Below are 24,786 nucleotides of genomic sequence, written 5' to 3' on the forward strand. Positions count from 1 at the left end.
GCAGAAGCTTGAAGAGGCTGGTCTTATGGAATGAAGATTTTGTGTTCATTCAGAAAGACTGAATGGATACAGCAAAGAGATTCCAAATAAGTAACACAATTAGGCAAGCTGACAAGATTAGCTCAGACAAACACCTAGGATTTGCATTTCCCCTTTTGCCTGAAGAGCCAGGCATGACCCCTACATGATCCCTATGATCACATAGGAATCTGGCAACAGCCATTAAAATATTAAAGGATACATTCTTACATAGGAACAGGCATCTCAACCACAAAGCCCAAATAATGTATAAAAGCCCACTTATTCCAACCCCATTTTGTCAGCCACCCCAGAAACATGCTGCTGTCACTAAAGTTTCCGGCATCCAAATAAACTGAGACTTTCTCTCCTTACAGCCAGCCTCTATTTTATTTCCAGCATCTTTATTTATTTATTTATTTATTTTATTTATTTATCTTTCTCCCTGCTTGGAGCTAGACCTGATTTTTTTTATTATTTTTTTAATTTATAAACTTTATTAAAACACATATAAAACACATATAAAAACATTTACAAAACATACAACGTATAAGTAAATTTTCTTCTTAAAGCAATATTTCGTAGTGGTTCTTCAATTAATATAGTTGTGATTTCCCCCTTATGTTTAGCCTAGTAGTTTTTCCCATTCTCTTTTCTCCCCCTCCTCTTTTTTCCCCCCTCCCCTTAGGATTTCTTAACAATCTTTATATTTGAATTATACTTTTGTTTTGAAACCCCTGTTCATGTTTACTTGCCCATAGAAAATTATTAATATATCTATTTATATCTTTATTCTATTTTTCTTGCACCTATATATCTTTATTAGCGACGTTATACCATAGGTACCATTTGTCCCATATTCTATAGTACTCTGTCTCTTCTTTTTCCTTAATCTCTTTTGTTAGTCTAACCATTTCAGCATACTGTGCGATTTTACCTGTTAACTCTTCTTCCGTTGGGATTTTTTCTTGTTTCCAGTTCTTTGCGTATGTTATTCGAGCTGCCATTAGAATATGTATTATCAGGTATTTTATATCTTTAGGATATGTTTTTGTGAAGATTCCTAGCAGGAAAGTTTCTGGTTTCATCTCTATTTGTAATTTTGTTATTTGTTCCAACCATTTCTTGATGTTAGACCAAAATTTCTTTGCTGCCGGGCACGTCCACCATAGATGGTAAAAGGTACCCTGCGATTTTTTGCATTTCCAGCATAATGAACTATTCTTTGAATGAATTTTTGCCAATCTTGTGGGCAACATATGCCACCTATAAAACATCTTCAGCTGGTTCTCCTTGTATGCCACCGCTAGTGTTAATTTTGTATTCATTTGCTATAATTCCTCCCACTTCTCCAAATCTATTGTATATTTAAAATTTTGCATCCATTTAATCATTGTATCCTTTACTGTTTCCTCCTCCATCTTATATCGCAATAGAAAATTATAGATTTTACTAATTAATTTCTCTTGTGAGTCTAATATAATTTTATCTAGTTCTTGTTTCTCTCTGTGGATTTCATATGTTTTTATGTGTTCCTTGTATTTGGATTGGATCTGTGTGAAAATCCACCAATCGATTTCTCTATTTAACTCTGGAGCTAGACCTGATTTTTCTTCCAACATGACACTAATAAACAAACTTATGACAAATTCTGTGATTCAAATGACCATTCTGTGTGCCTTCTTACTGGTGCTACAAGTATTTTAATTGACATTCCAAATCGTTTCCTTTAAAGGCTCTCCAGTCCACCCACATCTTTATCCATGCCCACTCCCCCCACTTCAGCTCCTCACAGGGAACACAATCATCGCAACACCCAATAGGAAATCTTGTCATGAACTGAGGGAGCTGGTGGGGAGGGGAAAAGCAAATTTTCCATTGCTTCTTTGATGGGGGCATTAATGGCAAGTCGCTTTTGGCACACTCTTCTGCACATGTACAAAAGTGTCACGGGAAGGTGATAATGGTTTCCAATTGAGAGAAGGGACCTTCTTCTCATTCCCTCCCTCCCTGCTCCTCCTCCTCAAGCCTGAAAGATTGCATCTTGCTGGCATCTGAGGCAAAAGGAAGGGGTTGCTTTCACAAAGCGTATCCGGTAAAGGAGTTGTAATCTGCATTTCCCCCAGCGAGGCGGTAGGGAAGCTACACGCACTGGAGGGACATGTTCTTCCTTGAATAGAGATCTGCCTCCTCCCTCCTTCGAACAATGTTGTAAAATATCGGTATGCACCTGCTGAAGCTTGAACCTGGGGGAGGTGGGCGGGTTGGGGATTTGTCCCTGCTTCTTTCCAAATATATTTCATCTGCGGGAACCAAGTGGGAAGAAGGTTCCCAGGTATATCCGTGAACCATTTTAGTGCCCTTTGTGCCTTCTTTTTCCTTTAGATGTTTTGTTAGGTCAGTTGGGAAGAAAAATGGAGCGATACTGTGTGCTTTGGAAGGCAGAGAGGTCATTATAATACCTGGATTCTTGAGGTGTGGAAGGATTTTCCAGGTGCCTTTATGAACAGTACTGTGGTTACTGTACTGCAGTGTGTAATTGGGGTCCTTTTTTCATCCATGGGCTGCTGTGGCAACTGGAAGAGTTTTCCCTCCATCTAATTTCTTGGGACCAGAAATTAGTCTCCATTGCAGCCTTAATGCATTCTTTGAATGTTTTGTATAAAACACTGTGCAAACCAATATTTTCATTTTCTGATCGTTAAAACAACAGATATTTTTTACTTGTATGAACTTTTTGTGATTTAGAGATGATCCCTAATTTGTTTTATTTCACTAGTCCTACCTGCCTTTTAGTACAGTACTCCTGCACTTAGTCCTTTTTCTTTTTTTAAAATATAGAATTGCAATCAATTTGATTATTAAAAAGGATATTAGGCATCTTTTCATAGAATGCATAGGATTTTGCACACATAAAAGATGTGTGAGAAGCTCCAAGCAGTATAAATCACTCATTCACTCCAAGGTAGAGTGTGTGTGGGGTGGGTGTGGGTGGGTAAGATATTGTTCTAGACTGAGCTCAGCCATCTGGAACGTAGTCCCTCCTGGCTACTACAAGTACTGAAAGAGGCAGAGATTGCATAGATCCAGGAGGTGATCACTTGATCCTTGGTGAGGTTAATACTGCCAACCTTACATGAGGCAGGGCATGCTCCCTCCTTAAAAAGCTACCCCTGGATCCAGTCTAGAGAATTATAATCCAGTCTCTAATTTACAAAAACTATAGGACTTGAACTACAGAGGGTTCTGGATAGTTTAAGGCATGAGCTTGGGATGGAGATCACCAAAGATGTTTTTTCCCAAAAGGCAATTGGACCTGGATGATTGAGAATATACACAGATATGGGATGGAGACCCCACTGGTTACAGTATTGGATGACTTGTGAATCTCGACCTGCTAAATCTTTCAGTGCTCGTTTGCTACCCTCTACCACAATATAGGCTGTCAGTGAGGGTGTGGGATTGTGGGCACTGTTTTGCAGTGTTTCCATTTCTTCCTGAACTGGCAGTTATGACATTTGCCAATTCAATGTGCAATACCTCAGAGTTTGTCCTCCTTTCCTACTTTATTTAGCATCTACATGGAAACATTGGGAGAGGTCCTTGGCCAATACTTTTGGGATTAGGTATCAACAATATAATTCCTAGTTTACCATCTCAAGAAGAACATATCTGGAAATCCTGATCTGGTGCCTGGAATTGGTAAGAGATTTGATGAGTTAACAAAGGGCAATTAAAATCTCAGAAAAATTGTGTTGGTTCAGAAACATTCTGGTACCATGGATATTGCATCTGTAACACTTGATGAAATAGTGTTTTCCCGAAGAAGTTAGTGCACAATCATGATATTTTCCTAGATTCGGTAAAAGCCCCCTCTCTCTGTAACAGTTTGCCCCCATGCTGAGATCAGATGTTTGTCTTGGTATTTTGCAAAATGAGGATAATCATCCTTCTGAGATCATTCAGATGTGCCTGATAGTAGCAGCAGTTTTTTTATTAATTTTGCATTAAATATTTTTTAACTGTAATTATTGGTTTTAGGACCAGTTTAATAGTTTATTGTATTTCCTGCAAGCTTCCCAGAATTGTGAGAATGAATAGCAAACAATGGATGTATTAGAGAAACATAATATTTAAGAACATGACCCTTTTAGTATTTAATTTTTACTAATTCTTCGGCACCCAGAACAAATGGGACAGAGTTAAAAACAGCCTGTCACATCATGTCCAAGTGCCCCAAACACTGCATTCTTTAGCCATGGAGGTCCACGGAGGACTGGGGCAGTCAGAGCCCAAAATTTCAATGGTAAGTACAAACTGTTGCTAACTAAATATGCATTTTGGAAAATGGGCTGGAATACCAATTTCTTAGCTAGTCACATTGATAAACAGTAAAAAAAGACCTGATTCAGCATATTCCAGCCTTTCAAGATTCACACTTGCTGGAGGATTAGTTACATTATTATCACCAGTAATACAACCTTGGATGAAATGTCATGAATCACAGAGACATTTAGTCAACTTTATTTTATTTATCTAATTTATTGACTGCCCATTTTATCACAGGGTAACTGGGTGGCTTTTCACAATGTATTGCTAGAATACTTATATCAGAAACACTTCTACCCCATTCACCCTCACAATGGTAAGTTGACTAATAGCTATACTATTTTATGCAGATGCTGCTGTGAGGCTGCAGATATTAACAAGGCTTAGAAGAGTTGTGAGATTATTGACCCGTTTTTGTAAGGAACACTGATTTCAAAAAAACGAGTTAATTATGTGGTTTCTGAGATTTTTTTTTAAGTGACAGCTATTGGCACCTTAAATAGAGTAGATTCTCTATCTGCACCTTGTACCACAGGATTCCTGGAGACTAGAATAGGCTACTGTAATTCTCAAAGGATTCTCAATACAGAATTACAAATGCAATATAGTAAACTCTTACCCAGAACATAGCAGGGACATTTATCCTTTTTTTCAAATTCGAAACTAGCATTGTATCTTGACCAAACTACAAATTAAAAATTTTGTAGAACTTTCACACAATTGGAACTAAGTATCTTGCTATCAACAATGCTGGAGAGTAAATTCCAAAAAACCTTGATGTAGCATGGGATTGTGAAGACAGGCTCATGTTTTGCTTTATTTTAATTTACACCAATAAATTTTTGATGAGGTACTCTTTTTAACCCATTGCCTGGATAGACAGAATAATCTAATGTTCAGCTTCTTTTGCTGGATAAGGGTCCTAAAACAACTCTTGCCATTGCTAAATTTGTAACTGTAGGATTTATGTATTGCCCAATGCAAATTAGACTAGGCACAATTACAGGCCTTTTTATTTTGCGTCATATATTTGTTCTATATTGTCTGGTCTGGGGCCCATAGTAAAGTTGCCTAACTTGACATTCATGTGATAGTTGCCATTGTTTATCTGTCATTGCTTAATTTTTTTGTCCATATCTGGGCTGTGTGTCCAGAATCTTTTGCCCGAAGAATAGAATGTTAACTTATAGAACACATTTCTTTTTCTATGTCTAAATATGACATTTTTAGAAGAGTGGCATTATAAAAGTCTACACTCTCTTTTTTCAGTGTGCTTGCACCCACATATTTTTTCAGATTTTTAAAACTCAAACCCTGTTCACTAGAAACATGCCATACCAGTAACAGCACATCAGAAGAAAGATTTTATTTTTCTCAAAGAAAAAAGCAATATAAATATTAGAGTATAAAACTTGCGTGTTAACACATCAATATCAGTTACATGGATATAAGAAGAATATAAGCATATATATAATATATAAGTATAGCTCAATATTAGACACATTGGAGGGACAAGTAAGTGTGTTTCAATTCACATACAGTTAAAAGCACAATGAACACACATGAAGAAGATCCAAAAGAATATAAAATACTGATGTCCACTACTCAATTACTAAGATTAAACAAATAAAAAACACACATCACTACACACTGCTACACTATTTTCAGGTGTAGATGAAAAAATAAACAAGATTAACTAAGATTCATCTACAGTACTTTGGGAAAGGTCACATGTTAACTACTTGATTACATAAGAAGCTTTAGGCACAACACAGCAGAGGTGTACCTGCACAAACTGCATTGAGATAAATGGGAGCTGTGTGACAAGAAAACTATTGTGCTCTCATTCATTTAAATGTGGCTCATGCTACAGAACATCCCACTAGTTTGTTGTCTATTTCGCTAACTATGTAAACTGTTTCTAATGCAGTCACCAAAGAAAAAGTTGATGGAGAAGGGTTTGGGATCACTATAAAATCCATATGTAGATAAAAACGTCTTGTAGACAAGTCCTACTTTCTAGACACAGGGAAAGCATCAAATAGTTCATAAAATGCTCTTAGCAGTGACAACAACATAGCCAATCAGTTTGGGAGGCAACTTCGGAAACTTGTCATAGACTGACCTGTTCTGACTATTTCAAGCAAGCTATTTATTACAATGTAAAAAAAGTTCTTGGACTAAGTGGTTCGCCCTCCATGTTGGAAATATGCTCCTCTGATTCTTTATGGCTCTTTTGTTGCAATAAAGAAAACCATGAGATAGTACAGGAAACCTACAATATATCTAGAAAGACAACCAATGTTGCCAAGTAACATTACAATTTCGCACCTGATTCAGAGTGCCATTACATTATCAAATGGGCCAGAGTTAGGAAATCCTACTTCTTTTCCATACTAGGCTATGAAATGATGCAGTTAAGAGAGTAAATCTAGCAATTTCAAAACAGTAACACAAATTGTATTTTTAATATTTTAAGGTCTATTCATATCCAAGAAGAGTTAGTGGTAGGAGTCTCAAATTGCCTGATTGCATCAATACAATGTCATTTGTTTAATATTTATAAAAGTTCAGGAATAAAGTGATTGGCTTTGCAATTTGTTCAGTTCTAATTCCAGTATACCTTAATTGGACCTGGTCCCTTAGCTGTCCCAAATCAGTCACTTTCTATTTAATATCAAATTGTGAAGACCAAAAAACCAACATTATTTTTTGGCTATACTGCACAGAGAAATGAAATACACAAGCTTCCCAATCTCTCTGAGGAAGGGCAATGCATCTTGTTTGTGAACTTTACTCATAGACAGTGCTGATGTGGGCACTTGAGAGCATATTAACATGCTGTTCATGTCATGCAATAAATTTCCCAATTCAAACTTGGGTGTGAAGTCAGCTGTCCTGTAAATGTGAAGTGATTTGCATGCAGTTTAATGTGCAGAAAAATGTGAAGCATTCTATTTTTAATGTTCTACCTATAAGATCAGCAGAGCTCATCCAGTTAACAAAGACATCTCCCTCAGGAGTCAAGCAAAGGAGCAGTAGTTCACTATGCTCACAAGTGAATGACTTTTTTCTTCAACTTTTTCTAGAAAACATTTAGTACATATATACTATGATGAGATGTGTTGCCTCTTTAGAGATCACTGTAAATCAGTCATGAGTGGCAGTGTTCTCTGTTTTGCTTATATCTAAGACATGTTCTGTGCGTGAAAATTTTCCCATTGCAATGCACTCCTTGCTTCTTAGAAATTACAATATCAGTTTAATTTTTTTCTGGCCATCATTGGTTAAACTTGTAAAAAAGATAAATGTAGCTGAATCTCATTCTCTTATAATAATACAGGATACACATTTCTTTTAAAACAAAGCAGGAATTAAAGCACTCCCTATCAATATCATAACAAGGATTCCAGCTGAAATGATGTCTAACCCTCCCCCCCCAAGAACTTCTATCAAAATTTGGAAAAGTGAGAATTTTTGTAAAAATGGAGGAACTTATATAAATAAAAAACTCTGTTCAGAATAATTATTTACAATGAGCAGAGCCCATCCTAAATTTTGTTGGTGATGCAGATCTTCAGGAAAGAAAATGTTTCAAAGATCTGACACCCTTGCATATTACACTATCCTCAAAAGAGTATACACTGTATTTGTTATTATTCAGATATTTTTCTTCATGAATAACAGCAGTACATCTACTCATAAACTTAGATGACAACAACAATGTACATTCACAATGTTCCATATTTTAAAAAAATTTTAACCACAAATTCACATTCATCTTCCATCCTAGGCTATGAACTGGGGGAGTGCTGGAAGAGTCTGCCCTTTAGATTTACGTGGAAGTGGTTGTGTTATCCTGTGGGTCCTACTTCTTCTCTTTCTTTCCTGACTTCTTCTTATTTCCCCCTCCAGAGGCTGCTGGTTTTCCATCACGTTTGCCAGCGGAATTGGAGAGGGTAGCAGTGCTCCCAGGGATATACACGTTCTGTCTATAATCAGGAACATGTTGAAGGGTGAATTGGGGGCCATACCTGGTGCTGAGCCCCATGGTACCTGCTGTTGCTCCTCCTCCCAGAGTAGAATTTCCATCTGGATTAGCTGCAGCGGCAGCAGCAGCTTCTGCAAGAGTATTAGGATAGGAAGAGAGGAAAAAATAGGTTTTAAAGTAATACTTGAATAATGTCATGTATATGCAGATTTGACTGAAAAGAAAATTTTCTCTTCCCTGCAATTCAAGAGGAATATGTTTTAGAAAAGGTTAGATTATACAAGCATATCTAAATAAATTTCTAATATCTGCTTGAAACATGAAGAACAATTGCCTGAATTCCCTGAAAAAAATCCTATATTATTAGTTCCTCTGATGAGAGAAGTATATTGCCTCTCCAATAATTATGTATTCCAGTCTCTGGAGCTTCCAAAATATATATAGGGTTGACATAATCTGCACATATAGATTTACTGTTTAAAAAGATTAAAACAAAATCAACAAACTTAAAACAACAATAATAACAACACCCAGATTTACCATGTTTTAAAACCTTGCAATAATTTTGAACATCTTGAAAGACCTCTTCCTTCACCCTTTATTCAAAACAAAAATTTAATTCAAGCATTGAATTAAATGCAGATTTTTTTCCTTCAGTATTGTATAATAATTATTTTGGCTATCAACATTCACAAAATATCACAATGCTCCATATCTTAATAAGTTTGAAATACTGTGGAATTCAGCTTGGCACAATTTATAAATCCTTAATCCACAACAATAGGTCTGAAGTTCTGCTATTAATGCTAGACTTTCAAGCCCAAGTGAAGTAATAGGACAGACCATATGAAATAATGTTTTGGCTGCTGAAGTACGTCTATAATATGTACCTAAATTCTCTCTGAGAAATCTGTTATACTTATGGTTGGTTGCACAGTCAGATAGAAAACATCAGACTGCATTTGGCTATCAAATTCTTCTCAAGGAGCTGGGATAGGTTGATATTGTTTGATGGTTGTTAAAGATATCACTGCAGAATGCAAACTGTTCCAAGTAAAGCTGCTTTATGCAATAGACTGATAGTGATTTTGTCAATGCTGATGGTGTTGAAGTGATGTTCCAGAAATTTTTGTAATTGCACCCAGTTATCCAGACTTTTACCCAAACTTTTTTCTTTATCTTATTATTGTTATCATTATTTAAATTTATATGCTGCCTGATTCACTTCATTTTAAGAGTAAAATAAACTAATTTCACATTCTTTAAAAATCCCTCCCACTGAAATATGAGAACAGAGTATTTGAGCACTGTATTTTTTATTATGCATGTTACAAATTCATTCAATATCTTATTTCAGTTTATGGAATAGTTAATATACATACAGAGAACCAAATCATGAAACAAAATTTATCAGAAAGCATGAAAACTTTTATATCCAGAATTGGTAAGTATTCCAAGAATGTAAAAGAAGAAAATAATACAGGAATTAGTAAGTTCTGGTATCATATACAGGTAGTCCTTGACTTACATCATTTAGTGTTACAATGGCATTGAAAAAAGTGACTTATGAATGTTTTTCACACTTACAACTACTGCAGAATCCCAATGGTTATGTGAGCAAAATTTAGATGCTTGGCCAACTGACTCATATTTAGGATGCTTACTGTGTCCCAGGGTCATATGATCACTTTTTGTGACCTTCTGAGAAGCAAAGTCAATGGGGAAACCATATTCACTTAACAACCATGTTATTAATTTAATAACTATACTGATTTTGCTTAACAACTGTGGCAAGAAAGGTTGTAAAATGGGGCAAAACTCACTTACCAAATGTCTAACTTTGTAATAGAAATTTTGGGCTCCATATTGGTCATAAGTAAAGGACTACCTGTACCAATTTATAACTTAAATTTCAATATTCATAGTGTTATCTATTTTACAGTACAATTAAAGCACAAAAAGATTTCTCAGACTTACATACGGTTCCAAACTATCCAATCTCATTCCATGAATATATTTAATATAATATTTTTTATAATAGGCAGTGACTATTGACTAGTTTAACATAAAAGACACTTAAGCTTTCTTGCCATCAAACACAAATCTTTTGCAGTACATTTTATACTAATTTTAAAGGGTTGTGATGAGGGATGGGAATGCAGTACAAAAATAGGATAGGTTATTTGTGGAAACTGACCATTGGCTGATGCTAAAATCATAGCCTGAAGCATTTCAGTATCAAACTGATTGTTTGGCCAAGTTCCATTTTCATCTCCATTCTGAGATCTAAGAAGAAACAAAGCAAATCAAATATAAGAAAAGTACAATAGAAGCAAAATGGGGAAAAAAAACATTTTTATTTATTGATATTATGTATATACTGTCTTGATTTCTTCACATAATTTGTATCAAAGCTTATTCTTAATATATATACAAAGACATCCCCCCCCAATAAGTAGACTAACTTCTCTGATATTAATATTACTTAGATAAACAAATTCATCAATACATATTAGTTCCTGGAAAAGTATGCATTTTCTACATTATGAACTTTATGAAATGAGCAGTTCTATTATGTCTGTTCAGATTCAAAGTTCCAATCTGATTTCCTTTTATGTAGTTTCATCATACTTTAAGTGGCTGTATCCTGGCAGCCATGCCAGATTGTTTTTTAAAACCACTGGTGCACAATTGCATAAAGAAATGCAATAGGGTGAGTGGGAGAACAGCTTTAGAAAGTGACAGGCCCATCCATAAGTCAAACCTTTGCAATGAGACCCCTTCTGACTGAAGAGATGGTGGCCTATATTACCCTTTTATACCTGCAATTGTCAAGCTAGTTATTCCCCATCTTGTACTTGTATTTCTGCATTTCATTTCTTTTTTCTAACTGAAGAAATTTAAATTTCATTCTATTATTTTCACCTTATTTTTCTAAACTATCAAGATTCCTATAAAATTTGTTCAGTATTCTGGAGCAGTAGCTATCCCACCCATATGCTTCACCTGCACATTTGTAAGAATTCCCTTATCTCTTTACAGAAGGGTTTAATAAACATAAGGATCTTAATATTTGTAGAATGAGTATATATTCAGGGGCAACTCCACTAGGAAGGGATATAAGAAATGCAATGGACCAGCTGTCAAACAGTAAACAGCCAGGTTCAAATAAAATACACACTGAAGTATTTAAAGTTAAAAGGGAAAGGGCAGTTAAAGTGCTAACAGTTCTGTGTCATCAAATATGAAACAAAACCATATGGCCTAGAGATTGGAAAAGACCGGTACATATAACAATGTTATCAAAGCATTACATACGGAACCATTACAGTTTTTACTATAAACTAAGTTCAATGGCTGGTACCGTAGTATAACAAATAAAATAAAATAAATCCATTTGCTTAAGATCTTTCAAAGAAGATGTTTTGACTGCATATATCAGGTAGAATATGGAACACATTAACTAGCAACTGGTGACCTGCTGGATCATTGTTTCAGAGATATTTCCTTACCAAACAGAAGGAACAAAATGACCACAGGTAGGAAAAAAGCAGTGAGAGCGGGAGTAACTTCCAATGATCTATAAACTTCCCCATTGAACTGGCAGTGAGTATTAGAAAGCTTCCTTCCTTCCTTCCTTCCTTCCTTCCTTCCTTCCTTCCTTCCTTCCTTCCTTCCTTCCTTCCTCCCTCCCTCCCTCCCTCCCTCCCTCCCTCCCTCCCTCCCTCCTTCTAGTTCCTGCCAGCTTCACCATTTACTTTTCTTGTGGTAAACTTGTAGAGAGAAAGTCAATGGGGAAGTCAGCAGGAAATTGCAAGGCTAAGGCCAGCAGACAGATAAGTGGTTACTGCCAGATGGGGGAAGGAGCAAGACATTGGGTTGGAAATGGTATGTGCGGATGCATGAGAAGTGCCACCCAGGACAAGAAGAGTGGCCACATGTGCACAAGGGTCAGGGACAGTGCGTTGGGGGAGGGGCAACAAGAGTTAGGAAGGGTGTAAATGTCTGTGACAGGTCAAGAAATTTGTGGAGGAATGGTGTGTATTAGGTAGGGTGCCTGGGTGTGTAAGAGTATATGAGAGATGCTGTTCAAGTCATGGATGATGCACAGGAGTGGTGGGGGTGCCATAAGGGATATGGGTTGAGGGAGCATGTGGAGGGTGGTATAGATTGGGAAAAGTGCATGGGGATCCCATTCTCCCTGTTTCTCCCTCCTCTTTCTATTCCTTTCTCTCCTTCCCTTCACTGCAGGCAACTGCTGGGTGGAGCAGGGAGCAAGAAATTGCAAATCATTTGGAAGCTGTCAAAGAACATTCAAAATGAGCATCATGAGACCACAGCAGCAGCCCAAGAATACAGAAGCAATCACAATTTCCCCAAATTTCATTTCCTTGTAATTCATGGGTCCTGGATTCTGGACACACTCTGTAAGTTCAGACCATTTAGCAATAGCAATAGCACTTAGACTTATATACCGCTTTACAGTGCTTTACAGCCCTCTCTAAGCGGTTTACAGAGCCAGCATACTGCCCCCAACAATTTGGGTCACTTTACCCACCTTAGAAGGTTTGAAGGCTGAGTCAACCTTGAGCCTGATGAGATTTGAACCGCTAAATTGCAGGCAACTGGCAGTCAGCAGAAGTAGTCTGCAGTACGGCCGTGGCTCATTTAAGATAGTTTCCTTCAGAAATTGTTGCCCTATGATGTACTGCTTTTCCCAATTAAAGGTTATGGGAAGAGTTCAGCTAGATGATGAGATAGATAGATAGATAGATAGATAGACAGACAGACAGACAGACAGACAGACAGACAGACAGACGGGTGGGATTCAGCTGGTTCGGGCAGGTTCGGGCGAACTGGATGCTACTATTACATCTGGTTTGCCAAACTGGTAGTTGCAAGGACTGGCTGGCCCCACCCCGCCCACCCCGCCCTGTCCCACCCAGGAGTCTCCACGTGGCCTGTTTTGGATGCCAGGTAAGTGCAGGGCCTGCACAGAGGCTCTGGGAGGATGAAAAACAGGCCTCCAGGAAGTTCCAGAAGTCAAGAAATGGGCCCCCATTTCCGGCCTCCGGAGCCCAGAGGAGGCTGTTTTTTCCCTCCTGGAGGCTTGAGGAAAGCCTCTGGAGCCTGGGGAAGGCAAAAAACTGGGCTCCTGGAAGTTCTGGAAATCAGAAAGGGGCCTTTTTCCGGGCTCCGGAGGGCCTCTGGAGCCCAGGGGAGGCCGTTTTCACCCTCCCAGAGGCTCAAGGAAAGCCTCCGGAGCCTGGGGAGGGTGAAAACACCCCACTGTGCTGCAGGAGGCTGAGTAGGCCACATCCACCATGGCCACGCCCACCCAGCAACCGGGCAGAGAACCAGTTGCTAAAAATTTTGAATCCCACCCCTAGATAGATAGATAGATAGATAGATAGATACTTTTTTTTCTGAAGAAATTTTATAATGAATAAGAAGTTATTATAAGAACTACAACAGGGGACTTCTGGCGTGACATCATAGGCGAGTGGAACGATAGGGAAAGTTTTCCTGAGATGCGAAACTTTTGTTTCTCTTTGCCAAGCAGTTAAAGGAGCCGTTGTTGATCATGGAGCGATCGGCAAAGAAGGATGAAGGTCCGGGCTTGCCGGGAGTAGTGCGAACTCCCGAGGAAGTGAAGGACGATCCTGATCTCTGGTGAGAGAAAAGGACCCTGCAGAGAGGGCAGAGGCCCCATTGCCATGACAGAGTGCTTTGGGGGGAATGGAGCAGAAGCAGCACTGGCGGTGAAATAAATAGATTGGATTGCGAGAAAGGAACGGATTGTCCCCTCAGGATTAACGCTGAAGATTCGGGGGGCGCAAGGCTGATTTTTGGCTGGAAGCGGCAGATTGGTTTCATGAGTAACTTAGAGGCAATATTGGAGGATCGGAGAGATCAGGTACTGAGTGGCCTGTCGGGTCAGATGGGCGCTGTTTCCTCTCAATTTTTGGGTGTAGTTGGAACTTTCATAGACTCTACCCCCTACTTTATTACTGCTGCGCTTTTTAAAAGTGATTTGAAAATTAGCTGGTAAGTGCTGGAAGAGCTACTCCTATCAACCTTTCCCCTGACTTGGATGTGGACTCGGTGGTGACTAAGACATTTTAACGTGATTGCTATGGAGAATCATACTTGATACCTGCACGACAGGAGAACTGGAATAATATAGCCGAATTGTGCTTCCTCTTTCGAACCCCCTTGTTACGAGTAGCTTTGCTATCTCTATTAATTCTTAGATCATCTTATTAATGGACTGATTGAAATTATAAGTAATTTGTTGGGGTATTTATTTATTTTATTTATTTATTTACCAAAAATTTATATGCCGCCCTTCTCCCTAAGGACTCAGGGCGGCGAACACAAGTTAAAAACATACAATAATAAAAGATCAAAATGATTAAAACCCAGTTAAAACAATGACAATCAAAATAAGAAAAACCCATTTGTCAAGGTCAACCCATTTGTTGAAACAACCAGGTCTTTAAGTCCCGACGGAAGGAGAGGAGATCAGGTGCCATCCGAAGCTCAGTGGGTAACTCATTCCAAAGGACAGGGGCACCCACGGAGAACACTCTACCCCTGGACGTCGCTAGCAGTCATTGTCTGGCCGACGGTACCCTGAGAAGGGTAGCCCTGTGAGATCGAACAGGACAGTGGGAGGCGGGTATATTTGTTTTGGAAAATTAGGAGTTAAATTTATTGGTGAGAATTAATATAAAGTGGACTAATTGATTTGATTAGAGTATTGATTAAGTCTAGAGCAATAATTAGATAATTAAATGGTTTAATATTAAGTAGATTAATTGATTAGCAAATTAAACTGAGTAATTACTATTAATCATTTGAGAGTATTGAAGGGGGGGGATAGGAAGTAAGGTAGATAATTGACTAAATAGCAAAGTAACTCGCTAACAGACTAGAATACTGATTAATTATTGGGATAGGGTAGATCAATAACTAGTACCTTTGGGTTCATCTTAGTTTTATGTTACTTTGGAGGAGGTTCCTCTGTTTAACAGAAATGTCTAGCTCCTCAACTAAGACCGGAAAGAAGCTCCCGATATCAACAGCATCTATGGCTCCAATTACAACTCCTCCTACTCCGCATAAATCTCTAGAAGCGGTAGCTGTGGCCGAGAAGACTTCTATGCTCCAAGGAATTCAGAATTTATTATATGCTATACAGGAAACTATGACAAAAAACCAGGAGGCCACAGCGAAGGATCTGGCTGAATTGAAACAGGAGATGGGAGGCATGTGAGGGGAAGTGAAACAAATCTCTGAGAGATTGAATGATGTGTGTGTGACAATGGAAAAGCATGAGGGCCAGATCCAGGAGGTAGCTACAAAGGTGGAGAAGGTTGAGGCGGTGATAGAGGGGCGTGAGTTGCGACAGCTACTGGTCAATAAGCAGCTTGAAGATGATATAGTTCTGCTTGAGATGGAGAAGTCTGCCCACATCCTGAGGTTTCAAAATATTAGGGAGGAGCTGGAAGAAAACTTGGAAGATAAGATGGTTGAGATGGTGGCAGGGATGCTGCAGATAGACACGCAAATGGTCCACAGTGGTATTGATGAATGTTTCCGGGTTTTTACATCATTTACAAGGAGACAGAACCTCCTGAGGGAAGTCCACGTAAAGTTTAGTAAGAGATCGTTATGGGAGGAAGTATACCAGAGATTGAAGGACCAGGTGATAAAGTACGCTGGTAAACAAGTCACCGTTTTGAGACAGGTGCTGAAGAAGGTGCAAGACCGAAGACGAAACTACCAAGCGCTGACAACACAACTATAAAAATACGACGTGAGATATAAGTGGCTATTTCCAGATGGGCTTTTGGTGACGTGGCAAGGGAAGAGAGTATGTCTTGAAACCCCGCAGGAAGCTGATGAGTTTCTTGAAAGTGAATTTATAACTTGGGAAAGGGAAGGAGGAAGGGAAAGTGAAGATGTGGTAGATAGTAAGGGTCAGGAAGGAGGGCAGGAGGAGAAAGGAGCGGTAGGAGTAAGGGAAGGAGAAGAGGAGAGCAACCAACGGGTAACCAGACAGACAAGTAGAGCAAAGAATGCAGATAAGTAAAGATGGAGGAGGAAATATGTTTGTTCTCATTAAATATAAATGGTTTGAACGCACAGGTGAAGAGAAAGCAGGTTTTCAAGAATTTACTAAAACTGAAAATGAATGTTATATGTCTCCAGGAAGGGCATATTAAAAAACAATGTGAATGTATTTTGCAATGTCCTGAACTTGGAAAGCTGTATGCTACGTTAGCTGGCGAGAAACAAAGAGGTGTGGTTTTTTATGTTAAGAATTGCCTAGAACCTAAATTAATTTATACAGATGATGAGGGAAGGACTCTAATGTTGGAGATACGTATAGACTGGTTACAGGTCCTCTTGGTGGGAATATACGCCCCAAATAATGGACAGTCTGATTTCTATCAAAAGATGTATCAAAAACTTATCGAGTTGCAATATGACCATATCGCTATACTAGGCGATTTTAATGCAGTAATTGACAGGGATTTGGATTATTTACTGGGGAACAGTCAAAAGAGAGAAAATAGGAGTATGTGCAGATATGAGAGATGAGTTGGGTCTTACATATGGCGAGTGCTTCACCCTCAGATAAATCAATATACCTTCTTCTCTCCCAGGCATAAATCTTGATCGAGGCTGGATATGATGTAGGCAACTACAGATTTAAAGACCAGAACTGTAGCAACAGAGATAGAACCTATACCTGGGCAGACCATAGTCCATTATTAGTTAGGTGGAAGAGGGATACGATCAAAAGAAACAAGAGGTGGATGTTGAGAGCAAGTATTTTAACGGAGATGGAATTTCAACAAATGGTAAAGAGAGAAATGGAAGCCTTCTTTAGGGTCAATGATAATAAGGAAATCTCGATACAGATTGTGTGGGATACGGCGAAAGCCTATATGAGAGGGTTAGCAATTAAATATATAGCGGGGAAGAAAAGACAGAAATTTAAGGAGAGGGAAACCTGGACAGCGAAGTTGCGGACTGCAGAGAGGAATTTACAGATTAATCCATTAGATGCTAAAGCTAAGGAAGCAGTAGATGCAAGTAAACACCAACTCATATTACTAGACCAGGAGGAAATAGCACATAATCTTAGAATGGCCAGACAGCACCACTTTGAACATGCTAATAGGGCGGGCCGGTGGCTTACTTATAAACTAAAGAAGGAAAGGGAAGGTAGGCGGATAGATCAATTACAGGACAAGACGGGAATCATATGGGTAGATAATGAACGGAAAAAAGAGATTGCACAGGAATTCTTTTCACCACTTTATGCTAGTGAGCAAGTACTGGATGAAAAAATTAAGGTATACTTGGAACATTTGGATCTTCCCAAATTTCCAGATTCAGTCAAGGACTTGTTGAATAAGGAGATTATGGAAGGAGAGATAGAGATTGCAATCAAGAGGCAGAAGGCCGGTAAAACCCCTGGTACTGATAGCTTGCCTGCAGAGATTTATAAAACCTTTACAGATCTATACATAAAATATATGAAAGAAATTTTTAATATGATATTGATGGAGTCTAAGGCTCCCAAATCATGGCTAGGGGCCTATATTTCTTTAATACTGAAGGAAGGGGGGGACCACACTCTGATACACAATCTCACTTTTAAATGCCGACTATAAAATTTTTGCAACTGTAATGGCAGCTAGATTTGAGAGATACCTTAGCAAATTCATCCATATAGATCAAAATGGTTTTCTACCGGCCAGACAGTTGAAAGATAATGGATGGATCATAATGGATGCCCTGGAATATTACGAGGCTCATCCTGAGAAGCAGGCGGCGTTCCTCTTTTTGGACACCCAGAAAGCCTTCGATAGGGTCAATTGGAATTATCTTATATCACAATTGAAATATATGGAGGCTGACTATCATTTCATGAATGCAATTCAGGCAATTTATAGTCAACAGAAGGCTAAGATTTTGGTCAATGGAGAAGAGTCAGAGGAGGTGACGATAGTGAAGGGAACGAGACAAGGCTGCCCACTCTCCCCATTGTTGTTTATAGTGCTATAACCTTTACCTAGGTCAATAAGACAAGAGGTGAGCATAAGAGGATTGAAGATCAGAGAACAAGAATACAAGGTCCAGGCATTTGTGGGCGACCTGGTCTTTGTCCTGGAAGAGCCACTAACCTCCGGAAGGTGATTTATTGACATAATACAGAAATTTGGTGAAGTAGCTGGATTACAAATAAATCGGAAAAAAACAAATATCATAGTTAAAAACATGACGGAAGTACAAAAATTAGAACTACAAAACACTTTGGGCTTCCAGATAGTTCGTAAAGTTAAATATTTAGGGATTTGGCTGTCTGATAAATTTATTTATTTATTTATTTATTTTATTAGACTTATATGCCGCCCTATCTCCAACGGACTCAGGGTGGCTCACAACAATAAAAACTACAATAATCCATTATACAAAATTAAAATGCCTAATTAAATCAGATAAAGCTAAAAAACCCGTATAAAACCTCATCAGTCCAGGCCGGGGGACTCGAATAACCTCAATAAAGATGCTCCTCAATAAAGGCGGATAACTACCTAAAATTAACTGAGCAACTAGACAAAGATTTGGAGAAATCGGGCAAGATACAATTGTCATTAATGGGACGGTTAGCCTTAATTAAGACCCACGGAGTGCCCAGAATGGTATTTCTCTTTCAAACGGCCCCAGTTAGATTAGATAAAACCTTTTTTAGGAACTTGGACAGGGCTACAAATAGATTTATTTGGCAGGGCAAGAAGCCTCGAATTAAGTTGAAAACGATGCAGAAACCGAAAGAACAAGGCGGGTTGGGGGTCCCAAATTGGAAGTATTACTATAATTTGGCAGTTTTGGTCTGGATCCGTGAGTGGATTACATTACAAAGGAGACGTCTGTTAGCAATTGAAGGTCATGATCTCCAACAGGGGTGTCATGCCCACCTATGGTGGGAGAGAGGCAAACCCCCAGCATATTTTATGAAACATCAAGTGCGAGGAGTCCTGATTGAGAGTTGGATGAAAATTAGGAAAACATATTACAATAAGGTACCACTCTGGGTTTCACCTGTGGAAGCTGTAACCTATCCGAGTCTGTATAATCCGGAGAAAAAATTGATTTACAAAGAAATATTAAATACTAATGGGAAGTTAAAAACAAAATTGTTACTTCAGGAACAAGGAGTGAACCTAGACTGGTGGACATGCATGCAAATTAGCAGTAAGTATATGAGAGATAGACAGAGACTTGGGATTAGCCGAGAGGTGCAGATTCTAGATAGAATATTATTGGGGGTGGATGAAAAGGTGTTCTCTAGATGCTATAAATTCTTTATGGCTATGGAGGTAGGTGAGGAAGGTGTGAAGACTTCAGTTCATGCCTGGGAGAAGAATCTAAGTTATTCAATAGAGCCTGAGAGGTGGAATGAAATCTGGACAAAGAATATGAAACTAACCCGATCAATAGGATATAAAGAAAATATATATAAAATGGCATATCAATGGCATTTACCACCGGCCAGACTCACAAAAATGTTCCCTGGAAGACCCTCAGTCTGTTGGAAATGTGGCGTTAAAGAAGGCACATATTTCCACCAATGGTGGACCTGCCGAGAGGCAATGAAATTTTGGAAGAATATTCTGAAGTGGCTTAATGAAATGTTGGGGCAGCATATACAATTGCGTCCTGAGGTATTTTTATTAGTGATAAGACCCGAAAATGTTAATAGATCGGCATGGTACCTGTTGCTACATATAACAACAGCTGCAAGATTGGCATGGGCCCAATACTGGAAGATGGATGTTAGCCCACTCGAACAAATTCAGAATTTAGAATTAATTCAAAAAATAATGAATTGTGCGGAATCAGATAGGCTTACTATGATATTGAAAGGACGGGGGACACAGATTATTATATATCTTGGAGTCAATGGTATAATTGGATCTCAAATCGAGCTACAAATAGAGGTATTGGATAAGCATGTCAATTGGTATATGTAATAGACTTTTGTAGGTTACCCTATATATGTAATGGGACTAGTTTATTTCCTTCTCGCGTTGTGATGTAGACCGCTATAGATTTAATGTTTGTTGGATGTATAAGATAAAATAAAATAATAAAAAAAAGAACTACAATAGGAGAAACAGTTCTTTTGGAACTGAGGCAAGGATAATACAATACTGTCAACACATACCTGTTTCACTTATGCATTCAGAAAATATTCAGACTCCCTTCACTTCTGTCAATTTTGTTATGCAGCCAGATTTGTTGAAATTCTTTTTTCCCCTCATTAATCTACACTTGGTACCCCAGAATCACAATGTGAAAACAGAATTTTAGAAATGTCTGTAAATTTATTAAAAAGAAAAAAGTTGAAATATCATATAATATAATATAAGTATTAAGACCCTTCACTCAGTACTTTGTTGAAGGACTTTTGGCAGCAGTTACAGCCTAGAATCTTTTTGAGTATGACATGACAAGCTTTGCACACCTGGATTGGGGGATTTTCTGCCATTCTTTCTTGCAAATCCTCACAAGCTCAGTCAGGTTGGATGGTGAGCGTTAGTAAACAGCCATTTTCAGGTCCCTTCAGAGATGTTCAATAGGGTTCAAGTCAGGGCTCTGGCTGGGCCACTCTAGGACATTCACAGAATTGTCCCTAAGCCACTCCTGTGTTGTTATGGCTATGTGCTTAGATCGTTGTCATGTTGGAAAGTGAACCTTCAGCCTAGTTTGAGGTCCTAAGTGCTGTGGAACAGGTTTTCATTGAGGATATCCCTGTACTTTGCTCCATTCAGCTTTCCCTCAACCCTGACCATAGGTCTCCCAGTCCTTCTGCTGAAAAACACTCCCACAGTATGATGCTGCTGCTGCCACCACCATGCTTGGGATATAGTTTCACATATAGACTCCCACATATAGAAACCAGACTTCATAGCAGTAACTGTGAGAGGGATCTTGGAGTCTTAGTAGACAACCACCAAAATATGAGCCAGCAGTGTGCATCCAAAAAAGCCAATGCAATCCTAAATTGCATTAACAGAGGGATACAATCAAGATCAAGTGAGGTACTACTAATACCACTCTATAAAGCAGTGGGAAATGTAAAATTTGTTACAACTGGTTCTGTGGGTGTGGCTTGGTGGCGGGGTGTAATATGACTGGGTGGGCGTGGTCAACTCTTTTTTTTTAACTTTTAAAACCATTTTTTCTACAACCTCTTCGGCCGAAACTCTGTCCCATCTCCAGACAGGATTTTGGAGCTCAGTCAGAGTGACCATTGGGTCCTTGGTCATCTCTCTTACTAAGACCCTTCTCCCCAGATTGCTCAGTTTGACTGGGCGGCCAGCTCTTGGAAGAGTTTGGGTTGTGCCAAACTTCTTCCATTTAAGAATTATGGAGGCCACTGTGCTCTTAGCAACCTTCAGTGCAGCAGAAATTTTATTGTAGCCTTCCCCAGATCTGTGCCTTGCAATAATCCTGTCCCTGAGCTCTGCAGGCAGATCCTTTGACCTCATGGCTTTTGCTCTGCTCCAGTATGCATTGTCAGCTATGAGGCCTTCTATAGAGAGGTGTGTGCCTTTCCAAATCATTCCAATCAATTTAATTTATCACAGGACACATTGGACTCCAATCAAGATGTAGAAACATATCAACAATGATCAAGAGAAATGGGAAGCACCTGAGCTAAATTTCAAGTGTTGTTGCGAAGGGTCTGAATATTTATGCTAATGTGATATTTCAGTTTTTTCTTTTTCATAAATTTACAGACATTTCTAAACTTCTGTTTTCATTTTGTCATTATGGGGTACTGAGTGTAGATTAATGAGAAAAAATGAATTTCAACAACTGTAGAATCAGGCTGCAGCATAACAAAATTGGCAAAAGTGAAGGGGGTCTGAATACTTTATGAATGCACTGTATATGGGTAGTCCTCAACCTACGACCACAATTAAGGCCAAAATTTATGCTATTAAGTGAAATATTTATTAAGTGAGTTTTGCCCCATTTTATGACATTTCTTGCCACAGTTGTTAAGTGAATCTAGTTTTTCCATTGACTTCACTTGTCAGAAGAATACAGAAGATGATCACATGATTCCAGGACACTGCAACTGTTATAAATATGAACCAGTTGCCAAGCATCCAAATTTTGATCACATGACCACAGGAGTGCTACAATGGTCATAATTGTGAAAAACAACCATAAATCACTTTTTTTCAATCCTTTTGTAACTTTGAACAGTCACTAAATGAACTGTTGTAAATCGAGGACTACCTGTACAGTGATGCTATTATAAACATGACAGGATTTGAAGAGATGAAAGCTGGATTCAAAATAGACAAGCAAAACCAGTTAACAGTTTCAGATATGCAATATAGCAATATAATATATTAACCAAACAGAGAAATATGGACAGGGTGTTGAGAGGTAAAAAATTCATAGAGGGAAGCAGTCACAAATTTAGACAAGATTGTGAAAGATAAGGATATTACAAGACAATAAAAATCAGAATTTATTTATTTATTTATTTATTTATTTATTTATTTATTTATTTATTTATTTATTAATCAAATTTCTATACCGCCCTACTCCTGGAGGACTCAGGGCGGTGAACAGCCAAGATAAAATAGCCAAGATAGAATAGATAAGATAATGCTCTTTGCAATGGTAAATATTGCCATGAATGCTGGATGAGGAGTAAGAAAAAGAAAAAGAAGAAATCTCTATATAAACTTATACAGACCAAGAAACTTAAAACATCTAGTATAAGGGTGCAGTAAAGTACAAAATCTTACAAGAGTAAATGACTTTACAACTGAAAAGAAGTAAAGTGTGGTATCATTACTCTTTTCACATCAACTGACCCAAATTAGAGACAATAACAAAATTACTCCACAACTCACCAAACCTTGAGGTACAATTTGGCAGCCTATAAAAGTTATAAATAAACAAACCTACTAAAAATACCAAAATTGAAATACAATAAACTTCTAAAATGAAGTAACCTATACTTCACTACACAGTTTCAAATCCAAATAGATTAAAAGGATTCTGACGGGATCTCCAAACTCAAGACTCAGCCAGGATGCAACAAAATGAAAGTATAATCCACTGTATTATAATACAGTGTAATACATGGGTGTTTTATAATATTTTATAATGGGTGTCTTATAATATTTTATTTCTGATTTTGTAGGCTTTAGTCAACTTGTTCTTTTTGCTGTTTTTATACTATAGAAGATTTGACTTTTTGTGAGTCGATCTTCAGTGAAGCCTGTGGTTTGTCTGCTAATGAGAATGTTTAGGGAAGGGGATTTTTTGTTTTCTTGTTTTCTGAACTTGATTCTATAAATATTCTATGAATGCTGTTTATTAGATGTTATGTGTATTCTAATTGTTCTTTTCTGCTATGATGAATTTATTATCTACATAGCATATCTATATTTTGAATTAACAGAGGGATGGGTTGGTGACAATGTGACTGTGTCAAGGAGCTATTGAAATAACTGAAGATTTGCCTCCTTCAAGTCATTGTGATGCTGGAGAAATCAGGAATAAACTATTGCTTCCGGCAGGCCTGGGGCCATTGATCTCGCTGTTCAATCTTGCGAGATCCAGCCATGGATGGTGTGCATGCGTTTTTAATGTTTTTAAAATGCTTTTATAATGTTTTTTTTTTTTAAATTATGTTCACTGTTTGTATTATTTCTGTTGTAAATCGCCCAGAGTCCCTTGGGAGTTGGGCGGCATAGAAATATGATTAATTAAATTAAATTAAATTAATTAAATTAAATTAAATTGCTTGACTGTAAGAATTATAGAATTATAGGGCTGGAAGGGACCTGGAAGGTCTTCGAATCCAACCCCCCTGTTCAAGGCAGGAGAACTTATACAGGTAGTCTTCGGCTTACTACCACAATTGAGCCCCAAAATTCTGTTGCTAGACAGTTGTTAAGTGAGTTATTTTTATGACCTTTCTTGCCACAAATGTTAAATGAATCACTGTGTTAAGTTAGTTACACAGTTGTTAAGTTGTCAAGTATCCAAATGTTGATCACCCAACCATGGGAATGATGTAACAATCGTAAGTGTGAAAAATGGTCATAAGTCACTTTTTTCAGTGCCGTTATAACTTTGAATGATCATTAAATGAATGGCAGTAATCCGAGAACTACTTATATCATCCAAACCAAATAGTTGCCCGGTCCATTCCTGAAAACCTCCAGCAATGGAGCACCTACAACTTTGGGAGGCAAGCTGTTCCATTGATTAACTGCTCTCACTGTCAGGCAACTTTTCCTTGGTTCTAGGTTGGCTTTTTCTTTAACAAGCTTCCACCCATTACAGTACTTCTTGGCCTGCCCACAGATACTTTGGAAAAAAAA

The 24,786-nt window shown here is 38.2% G+C and overlaps 1 protein-coding gene and 2 long non-coding RNA genes across 3 annotated transcripts in view; 2 read left to right on the forward strand and 1 right to left on the reverse strand.

The window, feature by feature from the left end:
* Positions 1–2,013: 2,013 nt before the first annotated feature.
* Positions 2,014–4,494, forward strand: LOC132710507 (uncharacterized). The gene is made up of 3 exons (XR_009621227.2): positions 2,014–2,240; positions 3,593–3,720; positions 4,205–4,494. It is a non-coding gene; the product is annotated as an uncharacterized LOC132710507 (long non-coding RNA).
* A 1,204-nt stretch (positions 4,495–5,698) lies between these two features.
* The window catches only part of LOC117660100 (uncharacterized), a 239,425-nt gene continuing 220,337 nt past the window's right edge, over positions 5,699–24,786 (reverse strand). Inside the window, exons 5-6 of the mRNA XM_087890717.1 lie at positions 10,536–10,624; positions 5,699–8,469 (exon numbers count right to left, since the gene is read on the reverse strand). Coding sequence (XP_087746843.1) covers positions 8,216–8,469; positions 10,536–10,624 — 343 coding nt within the window. The 3' untranslated portion in view covers positions 5,699–8,215. The remainder of the gene's footprint in view (positions 8,470–10,535; positions 10,625–24,786) is intronic.
* On the forward strand, positions 12,073–17,216 carry LOC148114795 (uncharacterized). The gene is made up of 2 exons (XR_015733543.1): positions 12,073–12,765; positions 13,902–17,216. It is a non-coding gene; the product is annotated as an uncharacterized LOC148114795 (long non-coding RNA).

Source organism: Pantherophis guttatus, chromosome 3, assembly GCF_059756535.1.
Source record: "Pantherophis guttatus breed Tessera chromosome 3, ASM5975653v1, whole genome shotgun sequence".
Classification (NCBI taxonomy): domain Eukaryota; kingdom Metazoa; phylum Chordata; class Lepidosauria; order Squamata; family Colubridae; genus Pantherophis; species Pantherophis guttatus.